This window comes from Sturnira hondurensis, unplaced genomic scaffold, assembly GCF_014824575.4.
Source record: "Sturnira hondurensis isolate 20B ecotype Veracruz unplaced genomic scaffold, ASM1482457v3 Scaffold0022542, whole genome shotgun sequence".
Lineage (NCBI taxonomy): Eukaryota > Metazoa > Chordata > Mammalia > Chiroptera > Phyllostomidae > Sturnira > Sturnira hondurensis.
The window spans coordinates 1,509,302-1,522,270 of record NW_028095173.1 but is presented as its reverse complement, the minus strand read 5'-3'; the positions used below and the strand labels follow the sequence as shown (position 1 = coordinate 1,522,270).

The window sequence follows — 12,969 nt, the reverse complement described above, 5'->3', positions numbered from 1 at the left end:
TAAAGTGGATATACATGAGAATGAGAAGCTCAGAAACACACAGAAAAGATAACCTAGAGGCAGAAAATTATGTTATTTCAATATAAATCCCTTCATAAGGTATCATGAATATAATATACTATAAATATTTTTAATGATATTGATTGATACACAAAATTCCTACTTGGAAAATATTTTTATTTCTAAGTTGGGAGAAGTCTTTGATGAAAAAATTGCTAATTCTACTATCTCTATCAAAGTTATATATGTGAGTTGAAGTAAATTAATGATGAATATGAAAGGAGATATTTTAAATTTTGCTTAGTATGTTATTAGTAACTTTAAGAAACAATCTTTAAATGTTACAAAACATAAATATTTGATGTCTAGGGTACATTGTTAACTGACAAAAGCAAAGTAGAGACAGTATGCACAATGTACAACCATTTATCTATCATGTTCATATATGACCAAGGGAAGTACAAATATATATATGTGTCTCTTATGGAAAAAAGGAAGAAAAAGTACAAACTAAAAACCTACTCAAAATGATAACCTATATAAGGGGTAGAGAGAGTGCAGTGTGGACAGCAAAGGAATGAAAATTAGACTTCTTAAAGGAATGTGCTTTGTAAATTTGACTTTGGAATCATATAATTTTGCACAATTAGAAAACGTAATTAAATCAAATTTTGAATACAATCTTTTAAAGTAAAAAACAAAACAACAACAAAAAATTGAAGCTAACTTTATATCGAGTAACTCAAGCAAGAGATGATGGTAATGTGGTTCCTATGGTATTTGGTGGAAGTTGTCAGATTCTGGATATATTTGGAAGGTAAAGGCAATAGGATTTGCTGATGGGTTGGATTTGGTTGTAAAGGAGAGAAAAGTCAAGGATTATAAAGATTTTAAGCCTGAGGAACTGGAAAGTTGATATGTGGAAGACTGCAGGAGGAGGGTTGGTTTTAGAACTAAGTTTGAAATGCCTGTCAGACATCCAACAGAGATGTGGAATGGGCAGCTGGGTATATGAGTTTGAAGTTCAGGAAGAGGTCTCAAAAGATTCAAATTAGAATGTACAATACTGTATAGATGAGCATACTGTAGATGAGGAAAATGCCTTTTTTTGAAATCATGGTGCAAATAAGTGGGAACAAAGCTAGAATATCACCATTTTGCAAGTCCCAATAAATTAATGGCTCTAGGGTATAGACAATGAATATTAAGGGCTGATAGCATGTCAAAAGGAGGTATATACAGACATTATGTACCATCTGATGAAAAAACACCTATAGCCTTGCCAAAAGGATCAAGCCTTTTGATTCAGCTGCTTGGAACATGACAAACTGCATTTTCAGTATGCAATCAGCAAACTTAGACTATGGGTAACTCTATAGGTTCCTCAACAATAAATTGTAAGGGAAGCACAGGAATGGAGGGAGAATATATGTATTAAAAATATTTAAATAACACCAAATAAAATATGGGCAGTACTGGGCTCTAATATATGAGATATATATTTTGCTGCTGAGGCAGTGGAGAAACAGGGTAAGTGACTACTATAGAAGTTGGAATGGTGTTTGATCTGGGGAAGGGGGAGAAAGCTATAAATGGACCAGACATATGGTGGGCATTTTGGGGGTAGTGAGTAGTGTTCTATTTTTGTGGCTTAGGTAGCATTTGCACTTGGTAGGGGAGTTGACTTATAAAACTTCATAAAGTGATATATTTGCTTGATGTGGTTTTTATATTAAAAAATCTTTTGACTCCTTTTATCCATTTCTCTACCCCCCTCCCCACCAACCCATACATCTGGCAACCGCTAATCTGTTCTCTGTATCTATAAACTTGGTTTTTGTTTCTGTTTTATTTTTTTTTTGAGTGGTCTTATTGATGATATTTTCCAAATGGAAATTGCCTTTTTTATTAATAAAATATAGGGTATACCAAAAAAGTATTGAGAATAAGAACAGGGACATTTGTAGGCCCATCAATTTAGTTAAAATGTTACAGACACAGTTAATGTCCCCTGTATACCCTTCCTCAATTTCATTCTTCTTCCTTCACTTTGCAGAGCATTTTTTTTTGCAGAGCATTTTCTTGAATTTGGTGTTTATCATTCACATTCATTTCATACTTTTACGAGGGGGGACCCCCCAAAATGAAATTTGCTTATAAAAAATTGCATTTTCTTACATGTTTAAATTTCAGTCACCTTCAAAGTAATCTCCATTTGATGCAATACACCTATTGAGATTTTTTCCTCTGCTCAAAACAGTTTTTGAACTTGTTGATTTTGATGGCTTTTAGTGCCTCTGCTATTTTTTGTTTCACCTAGTTCACATTGGAAAAAAACGTTTCCCTTTGAGGAATTTTTTCATCAGGGAAAACAAAAAGTAGTCTCTCAGGGCAATAGCAAGTGAACGGGGATGGTGGGGCCAAAGGTCAGGCTGTTTTTGGTCAAAAAACTGCTGAACACTTGGCAGGGTATGAGCAGTTATGCTTGCAAATCACCCATCATGATATGGGCAAAGCGTTGAGTCTTCAAAAAAAAAAATTCACCGAACCCAAACAAAACCTCTCACAACAATGCCAGCTGGTACACTGATATAGGTGGGTTCCTAGAACACTCACCTAGTAGGGGAAATGTATGCTACAAGGGGCCCAACCTCCAAAAGATAATCCTGGTTTTTTTTGGGGGGGGGTCCTCTCTCATAGATGTTCTCCTTTCTGAAGGTAAAATCAAGAGTACATGCAACTAATATATTTTGTCATCATGTCATTATCTTTGGAATTATTAGCTGATGATTGTTAAAAAGTAGAGTTTTATTAGAATATACCTACCTTCCCATTTTAATTGTGGTCTTTGGTTCAGCTCTAAGTAGCACTAGTCTAAGCACTGTTGCTGCTGTTTCCTAAAAATAAATTGTCGGCATTTAATTTATAGAAGATTGAAGTACTTTTCATTATTCCTCTCCTAAATTTATTTATGTTCTGATCAGTTTATTCAGGGACTACTATTTACTAGGAGAACTTATGAGTGGTTATTTATAATTCATGGTAAGAGGTAAGTTATTATGAAATGCTTATATGAATATTAAGATTCATGTAAATCTGAAGGAAAATATTAAAATTACATGAATATGAGGCCTGTCTAGAAAAAGTTTAGCCATTGTTAATATAAAGAGAACAGTTTGCACAACATCAATGTAGCCTGGCAGCCAAGGAGAGTGGACTGGAATGCGCATGCATGAACAATGACAACTTCACTGTACTTGTCAGTGGAGGTGGCAGACACCATTATGTGAGTATGTGTATTGCGTGGCTGTCACATTCAAAATGACTGAGTAAGTAGAGCAATGAATCTGTAACAAATTTTGCACTAAATTTGAACATTCCTCCATGGAAACTATTCATATGATCCAGAAGGCCACAGCTGTGGGCAATGGGTGACTGGCAGCTTCACCAGGACAACTGGTCTGCTCATGTATCACGTCTTGTGGAGAGTTTTTCATCAAAACATCAAATCACCCAGGTGACTCAGTACCCTTACAGCCCAGATTTGGCATCCTGTAACTTCTGGCTTTTCCCAAAACTAAAGTCATCTTTGAAAAGAAGAGCTTTCAGACTGTTGATGAGATTCAGGAAAATTCGATGGAGCAGCTGATGGGAACTGGGAGAACTGTGTGAGGTCCCAAAATGCCTACTTTGAAGGGGTCAGAGGCATCATTGTCCTATGTACAGCGTTTCTTGTGTCTTCTATCTTCTTCAATAAATGTCTCTGTTTTTAACCTAACATGGCTGAACACCTTCTAAACAGACCTTATATGTACTTATGTGGATACATAAGACTTTATAAATTTCTTAAAGGTTATCTTAGGTTATTGAGAAGATTATCAACCTTCTCAATAGCTATCACCTGTTGCTCACTATCACCCAGACTTTGATCTCCAACCAGAATAAGACTTTGTGTAAGTCAGTCTCAGTAACAGACAAGGGCTAAATCATTGTTCTGGTGACTTTATGGTCCAGATAATATGTTTTTTATTTTTTAATAAATATTAATATTCCATTTTATTTTAAAATATGTTATTCAGGATCAATATTTTAATAAAAGTACTAATGGAAAAATCAGTTAGCTATAAATTAATTACCAAATGTTATTCTTTAGTCAAGTCACATTCATGAATCATATGTGTATTTTATTTGTGTTGTGTACCAACTTGCTTTAACATAGCTCAAACTGTAACTATATTCAGAATAAAAAGTTATTAGGCCTAATATTGTCACTCTACAGTGAGTGGCAGTTATGCCTAGACAATTCTTAGAGTCTTGATGCTAAACACTATCAGCCATTTAATTGACTATAATTTTTCTCTCTCCTAATATGACAAAACATCCCAATTTTACTATCTTTCCAAAATAAGATGACACAAAATTGCTAAATATAATTTTTACCACTACCTCTGGGGAATACAACATTTAGTACAAACTGTCAGAATTTTTTCTTGAAATTTTGCAGTGTCCTATAATAACTCTAAAGGGTTTGAAAGATGGTATAATGACATGCAGTTGGGATTGTTTTATTGACATTGAATGGATTTTAAGGGTAGGAGCAGAAAAGGAAAATAAGTGCTTATTTGGAAAATACCATAGACTCCCATGTTTCCTTGTTTGCCAGAGGTAAAAATCTGCTCTTTCCCTCAAGTCCTCAGATAAACCAAAGAATTACAGAAGCATGTGTAATCTCACAGTATGAGGTTGTAACCTATACTACAGCAGTGGAGAAGACTGGACAGCAGTTTTCATAAGTACTGCATCTTTAAATAGAAAGAACACTCTGCCATCAAAAATCTTGAAATGTCCTGGTTTCTTTTATTTCAGACCTCTGCCAGAGTTAGCTTCAAATAAAGGTTAACTATGTAATTATCCATTCAAAATTATTTATATATTACTTATGGCCAAGATGGAGGTGCAGGTGGCAACACTGCCTCCTCGCACAACCAAATTTAAGGACAACAAAGATTTAGAAACAAAAACACAACCAAAACAGACAGAAAATTGAACTGTACCAAAGTCTGACAACAATGAACTATTCATCCAGACCGATAAACCAGGGGAAAAAATGGGCAGTAAGACAGATCACACAACCCAGAGCCCCAGCGGGAAATAAAGCCTAAAAGCACCGATTGAAAAAACTTGCTGAGCTTGAGGTGCCAGGAGAGACTCCCAGCCTCACAGGAGAGTTCACTGGAGAGAACCACAGGGTCCTAAAATGTACACAAGTCCACCCACCCAGAACCAGAACCAGAAGGGCCCAATTTGCTTCTGGGAAGCAGCAGAGGGGACCAAAATCTGAGAAAGAGTGGAGCAAGTGCCACTGTTCCCTCTCTGACCCCACCCCCACAGACAGCATCACAACCCAGTGACTGGGTTGCCCAACCCTGGTGAACACCTAAGGCTCTGCCCCTCACTATGTAACAGGCATGACCAGAACAAAACATTATGGCTCAAATGAAAGAACAAATCAAAGCCCCAGAGCCAATACTTTTAAGCAACCAAGAGATAGCTAACCTATCAGATGCACAGTTCAAAACACTAGTGATCAGTATGCTCAAAAAACTGGTTAGATGCCCTCACAAATTAGATGAAAAAAATGAAGCCTACACTAAGTGAAACAATGGAAAATGCACAGGGAACCAATAACAATGGGAAGAAAACTGGGACTCAAATCAATGGGGTGTACCAGAAGGAAGAAAGAAAAAACCAAAGAGAAAAGAAGGAAGAAACAAGAATTCAAAAAAAAAAAAGAAGAAGCCTAGGAACTACCAGGACATCTTTAAACATTGCAACATCCGAATTATAGGGGTACCAGAAGGGGAAGAGGAAAAGTACCCAGTGGAAAACTTATCTGAACAAATAATAAAGGAGAACTTCCCCAGTCTGGCAAAGGAAATAGACTTCCAAAAAATCCAGGAAGCTCAGAGAATCCCAGAGAAGGTGGACCCAAGAAGGAACACACCAAGGCACATCATAATCACATTAGCCAAGATGAAAATGAAGGAGAGAATTCTAGAAGCAGCAAGAGATAAGATGACAGTCACCTACAAAGGAGTTCCCACAAGACTGTCAGCTGATTTCTCCAAAGAGACCTTACAGGCAAGAAGGGGCTGGAAAGAAGTATTCCAAGTCATGAAATCCAAAGACCAACATCCAAGATTGCTCTATCCAGCAAAGCTTTCATTTAGAATGGAAGGGCAGATAAAGTGCTTCTCAGATAAGGTCAAAGCCAAGGAATTCATCATCACCAAGCCCTTTTTATATGAAATGTTAAAGGGACTTATCTAAGAAAAAGAAGATAAAAAATATGAACAGTGAAAGGACAGCAAACTCACAATTATTAACAACCATGCCTAAAACAAAAACAAACTAAGGAAACAACTAGTACAGGAACAGAACCAGAGAAATGGAGATCACATGGAAGGGTTAGCAACAGGGGAGTGGGAGGAGGAGAGCAGGAAGAAGGTACAGAAAATAAATAGCATAGGCGGTGGGGAGAAAAATAGACAGGGGAGGGCAAGAGTAGTGTGGGAAATATAGAAGCTAAAGAACTTATGATACATGGACATGAACTAAAGGGGGGGAATGTGGGGGGAGGGGTGTGCAAGGTGGAGGGGAATGAAGGGGGGGAAATGGGACAACTGTAATGGCAGAATCAATAAAATATATATATTTTAATTATTTATATTGTTTACATATTTTCATTTTCACTTCCCCAGGTAAGCGATATTTTTCTGAGAAATCCTTTGATGTCACAAGAACATTTTTCTCCTTCAAATGCAGTTGCTGCAGATTTTCAGCAAGTATTAGGAAAGTATATGGTATGTAATTCCAACTGTATTCCTAAACATCATTAGCATTGTAGCTGTCAAATCAATTTGGACTTTTGACTTAAGGGCTATAAGATGAATGAGAACTGAGAACTTCTATCTTCATATAATAAGTAATAATATCCATGATATATTGATAAGTGAATAAAGCAAGATAAAGTATATATGGTATACTATTACTTATTTACATATGCAATCTTTTAAGGAAGATGGAAAAATGCAAATATATATATATTTTGCTTATAGTATAAACAATAAGGTGGGCTGAAAGTGTACAAGGAATGATAAACCAAAACCCTTCCAGCAGTTGCGTATGGTAAGGATGGGAGAATAGGAAAAGAAACTAGACCTCTCTGAATGAAACTTGCTTTACAAATTTGACTTTGAAAGCATGTATATACATTACATAATTTTAAAATACTATTAAAATAAATATTTAAAAGATATCTGCTGTTAAATGAAGTAAAACAGTCACAAGAGGACAAAAATGTGATTCCACTTATATGAGCTACCTAGAGTAGGTCAGATTTATACAGACAAGTAGAATGATAGTTGCCAGAGCCTGAAAGGAGGAGAGAAAGAAGAGTTATTATTTAATGGGTACTAAGTTACAGTAAGGGAAAATAAAAAATTTCTGGAGATAGTTGGTGATGATAGTTGCACAACAATGTAGATACAGTTGATACCACTGAACTATACAGTACAAAAATTACTGAAATCACAAATTTTATGTTATGTATCTTTTACCATGATAAAAAATGTTTAACTTTAAAAAGTAATACCTAAAACTCAAAGCAAAAAATAATATAATAATAATCCTCTGGCCAAGATGGAGGTGTAGGTAGATATGCTTTGTCTCCTCGTGCAACCATAGAAAGAATTACAACCATATCTCAAAGCTAACAGCACCCAGTCAGGGCACATGCCTGGGTTGCAGGCCAGGCAGGGGACACACCAGAGGCAACCATACATTGATATTTCTCTCCCTCTCTCCTTCCCTTCCCCTCTAAAGATAAATCAATAAAATATTTTTTTAAAAAAAGCTAACAGCACCCAGAATCATCAGAATGTCAAGCTGTATTAAGTCCAACAACCAAGGATTTAAAGTATACATATTTGGGGGAGCTTCCAGTCAAGATGGCAGTGTAGGCAGACATGGCTCACTTCTTTGCACAACCACATCAAAATTACAACTAAAATATAGAAAAACCATTACTCAAAACCATCAGAAATTCAGTTGAATGGAAATCTGATGACTCTGGAAGTAAAAAACCACATCCATTGAAACTGGTAGGAGGGGCACAGACACAGAACATGCTGGACCCATATCTATGTGTGGTGGATAAAAATTCAATAGGGATATTTTAGAAGCGAGCAGGCTCAGCCCCACACCAGGCCCCCTAGCCCAGGGTTCCAGTGGTGGAAGGTAAATCCCCACCACTGGCTGCAAAAACCATCAAGGATTGAATTGGTGGAAGAAACTTCTGGAGCCCCAGGCAGTTCTCCTTAAAGAATCCACATACACACTCATCTACTTAGACTCACTCCCTCTGAGCTCCAACACGGTAGTGGCAGCTTGAAGGGCACCAGAGGCATACTGAAAAAGGCTGAAGTGTCTGTTATCAGGGCAAGCAGAGGCCATTTTCTCTTATCCAAGCCTTCCCCATGGAGAGGATCAGAGCCATGGAACTGGCAGACTAGTGCCATATTTGAGACTCCATCAACCTGACTGACACTGTTTGACCCCTTAGAGATTCCCAGAGACTCCACCCCACCCAATTTTGGGGCCACCCAAGCTGCTTTTCCATATGAATGGTGGGTCTTTTTAAAAAATATATATTTTATTGATTATACCATTACAGTTGTTCTATTCCCCCCTTCATTCCCCTCCACCCTGCACACCACCTCCCCTACCATTCTCCTCGCCTTAGTTTATAACTACTTGTCTCAAGTTCTTTAGATTCTATATTTCCCCTACTATTCTTGCCCTCCCCCCTATCTATTTTCTACCTACTGTCTATGCTATTTTCTGTACCTTCTCCCCCCTTCTCCTCCTCCCACTCCCCTGTTTCTAACCCTCCATGTGTTCTTCATTTCTATGGTTCCACTCCTGATCTAGCTGTCCTCTTGGTTTGCTTTTGTTTTAGGTGTGGTTGTTAATAACTGTGTGTTTGCTGTCCTTTCACTGTTCATATTTTTCATCTTCTTTTTCTTAGATAAGTCCCTTTAGCATTTCATATAATAAGGGCTTGGTGATGATGAACTCCTTGAACTTGACCTTATCTGAGAAGCACTTTATCTGTCCTTCCATTCTAAATGAAAGTTTTGCTGGATAAAGCAATCTTGGCTGTAGGTCTTTGGATTTCATGACTTGGAATACTTCTTTCCAGCCCCTTCTTGCCTGTAAGGTCTCTTTGGAGAAATCAGCTGACAGTCTGATGGGTACTCCTTTGTAAGTGACTGTCCCCTTATCTCTTGCTGCTTCTAGGATTCTCTCCTTCATTTTAATCTCGGCTAATGTAATGATGATGTGCCTTGGTGTGTTCCTTCTTGGGTCCAAGTTCTTTGGGACTCTTCTGAGCTTCCTGGATTTCCTGGAAGTCTATTTCCTTTGCCAGACTGGGGAAGTTCTCCTTTATTATTTGCTCAAATAAGTTTTCCACTCATGGCTATTTCTTTCCCCCTTCTGGTGCCCCTATAATCCAGATGTTGGAAGCTTAAAGATGTCCTGGAGGTTCCTAAGCCTCTCCTCATTTTTTTGAATTCTCATTTCTTCATTCCTTTCTGGTCGGATGTTTTGTTCTTCCTTCTGGTCCATTCCATTGATTTGAGTCCCAGTTTCCTTTCCATTGCTATTGGTTTCCTGTGTATCTCCCTTCATTTCAGTTAGTTTAGCCTTCATATATTCCTCTAATTTGTGACTATAATGAACCAGTTCTGTGAGCATCCTGATAAACAGTGTCTTGAATTGTGCTTCTGAGAGGCTGGCAATTTCTCGGTCACTTAGAGTTATCGGCTCTGGGACTTTGAGTTCTTCTTGCGCCATCTTTTGGGCTGTTCGTGCCTGTTCCGTAGCAGGATCAGAGCCCTAAGGTGTTCACTAGAGCAGGGCAACTAAGTCGCTGGGTTGTGACATTGTATGTGGGGGCGGGGTCAAAGAGGAACTATGGCGTCCCGTCTGCTGCCTGCCGCCACAGTCATCACCGTCACCGGGCCCACACGTTTCATTCCACTGCACACGACTGTGCCACTGCTGTCAGCTCTCCACCACTGGGTTCGCCCCTGGGGCCTGCGTGGTCTGTCTCACTGTGCTCGAATGTGGGACCACGGTCAGTCTGCCCCACACCCCAACTGGTTCCGGGCTGCCTGCTCCCCTCGATGGGGGATCTGTCCTGCCCGACCCTGCTCCGCTGCTGGTTCCGTCCCTCAAACCATCCCCATTGAACGGTTCGTAGTTGTCGGACTTCCGTATAATTCAATTTTCTGGTCTTTGGGTGTATCTTTGTTCTTCAAACCTTTGTTGTATTCAAACTTGGCTGTGGGAGAAGGCACAGTGTTTCCACCTATGCCTCCATCTTGGCGGAAGTCCCTGAATGCTGGGTCTTGATTCATGCTTCAAACTTCCTAAATCCTATCAAATAAGCAGCAGCAGCCAGATTCACAGCCTGGCTTCACCTGGGAATCTCCCAGCCCAGCACAAGTAGGAGCCATCTCAGATTGCTTTATAGCTCAGGAAGGGCAGCCATGTGCAAAACACAGGCAGGGGCTGACCTTGGCCTGTACCACCCAGGAAACCCCAGGGCCAGCATACCCAGTGGACAGCTACAGACTACTTCAGAGCTCTGCCACCCTGCCCCTGCAAAGCTGATCCTGCACAGAGGGTGGATGTTGGTGGCAAGTGATCAGAGCCATATTTGCAGCTGACTGGCCTGGGTAAATCCCTTCCATTGATCTGCCAACAGCAACCAAGGCTCAACTATAAGAGGAGAATGTACTCAGCCCACAGGAAGGGCACACCTTGAATACTCAGAATGGGTGATAGAGGAGACTGTGCCACTGGACCCTATAGGACACGTAATACATTAGGCCACACTACCAAGATATGGAGTCAAAGCATCTCTACTTAATACATAGAGACAAATACAGGGAGGCTGCCAAAGTGAAGAGACAAAGAAACATGGCCCAAATGGAAGAACAGATCAAAACTCCAGAAAAACATCATGGTATGATTGAAGAAACAATGGTAACAGAAATGCAGACAATGTAGAAACTGTTTGCTTTGCAAAATGACCAACCTTTTAGGTTGGTGACTTTAAATGAAAAGAGTGTGCAAAATTCAATAACACAGTGAATTGTAGACAAGGTGCACCAGGAACCTTATATGAAGGAAAAAAATTCCAACTTCTACATTAGTCTAATAGTTGATACTCTTTTAACTATCCTCAGGTCATGTTTACAGGTGGAAATATTCCTATCCATCCTTATGTTTATAGCAATGATCATATCTGCTCATCTATTCTAACAGAAGAGTGGTCCCAGTGTGCTCAGTCCAGTTTGTCTTAGCATTATTAGCATGCTTTCCAGCTGCAAAGAAAAGAGATGGCCACCAGATAATTCTTTTTATTTTTGAACGTGTAATAAGAATCCAAATAAAATGAAATCGTGGTATCATGGTGATATGTGTTGATGCCACTATTATCATCCTCCTAGCATAAGACATTTCTACTGAGAAAATGAGCATTTTGATCATTCAGTCTTCGAACTTTAATTTTTGACTAGAAATCACCTATATGCAATGAAGACTACTTCTTTTTACTGCATTTTTACTCATGTGCATTCTGGGCACATGTTGATTGCTGGTTCAGTCCAGGCAACTGACATGCTTTTATTAGTCATACAGTATCAATACAGGTATCAAGTAATGTCAAATATAATTGTTTTTTATTTTTATTTTTTTAAACTTTTGGAAAAGTTCCAGGTACTCATGTATTGTGCAATAACAATGACTTCCTTGGCAGACATTCATTGGGGGACATTCATTGCCAGCAATGGATGTCCCCAGTTTGGGGACAATGGATGTTGTAGCGGGAAAAATTTTCATTAATTCTTGCCACCCACTGATTAATGCATGATAGGCCTATGAAATGAACTTAACGGTTCTAGCAAGATTATAAATAAAGTGAGGTACCCAACATTACTTTGAAAGTCACCCCAACTCGTTTCTATTTGGATTCTATACACTGTGGTCCTAAGGTTAAAGGCATGAATTAACACATGCATATTTAAAGGACTTTAATGAAAGATGATTGCGTATTTATTGAATTGTCTATATCTGCTGTCAAACTGTTTTGACCTGGAAGATTTTCAAGTAACATTGGCAGAGAGGTACGATATGTTGACCCTGTGGTGAAAATAAATTCATTTCTTGTATATAGTTCCTCAATCTCTCTAGTAATGGTATGAGTATTATAGGATATGAATGGTTTAATCAAGGTTTTATTTTGGAAGTAAGATGGCAATAATGACTAAAATGCTATTCTCCATAATTTGGGCTTCTTTATACATTAATGATTTTTCCAAGTAAAGTACACTTTCTTATGCAAGCCATCAACCTGAGCCTTACTGCTTAAACACTATTTCAGTTATTTATATTTGGAAAATCCATAAACATTTTTGTTTGCAATTCCTTTCTTGTGTTTTAAGTCAAGTTTAAATGTTACAATACTTTAATTGAAAAACTTTTATTGAGTTTTTTTCTTGTAAATTTTCCTTATAACTATCATCTTGTCTTTTAATACTATACCCTAAAATAAGAAATACATTTTTTCAGGGTTTTATTTTTTATTTTTTCAATATAGTTTATTGATTATGCCATTACAATTGTCCCATTCCCCCCTTCACTCCCCTCCACTCTGCACACCCCTCCCCCACCATTCCCCTGCTTTTATTCATGTCCATGTGTCACAAGTTCTTTAGATTTTGTATTTCCCATAGTATTCCTGCCCTCCCCCTGTCTATTTTCTACCTACCATCTATGCTACTTATTCTCTGTACCTTCTCCCCCCTTCTCCTCCTCCCACTACCCTGTTGCTAACCC

General features: G+C 38.4%; 1 protein-coding gene and 1 pseudogene across 1 annotated transcript in view; both read left to right on the top strand.

Moving 5' to 3' along the window:
* The window catches only part of LOC118979568 (vesicle-associated membrane protein 8-like), a 42,563-nt gene that overhangs the window by 11,090 nt on the left and 18,504 nt on the right, over positions 1 to 12,969 (top strand). Inside the window, exon 2 of the mRNA XM_037035678.1 lies at positions 6,762 to 6,863. Coding sequence (XP_036891573.1) covers positions 6,762 to 6,863 — 102 coding nt within the window. The remainder of the gene's footprint in view (positions 1 to 6,761; positions 6,864 to 12,969) is intronic.
* LOC118979557 (ubiquitin-conjugating enzyme E2 W-like) lies at positions 11,113 to 11,598 on the top strand (annotated as a pseudogene).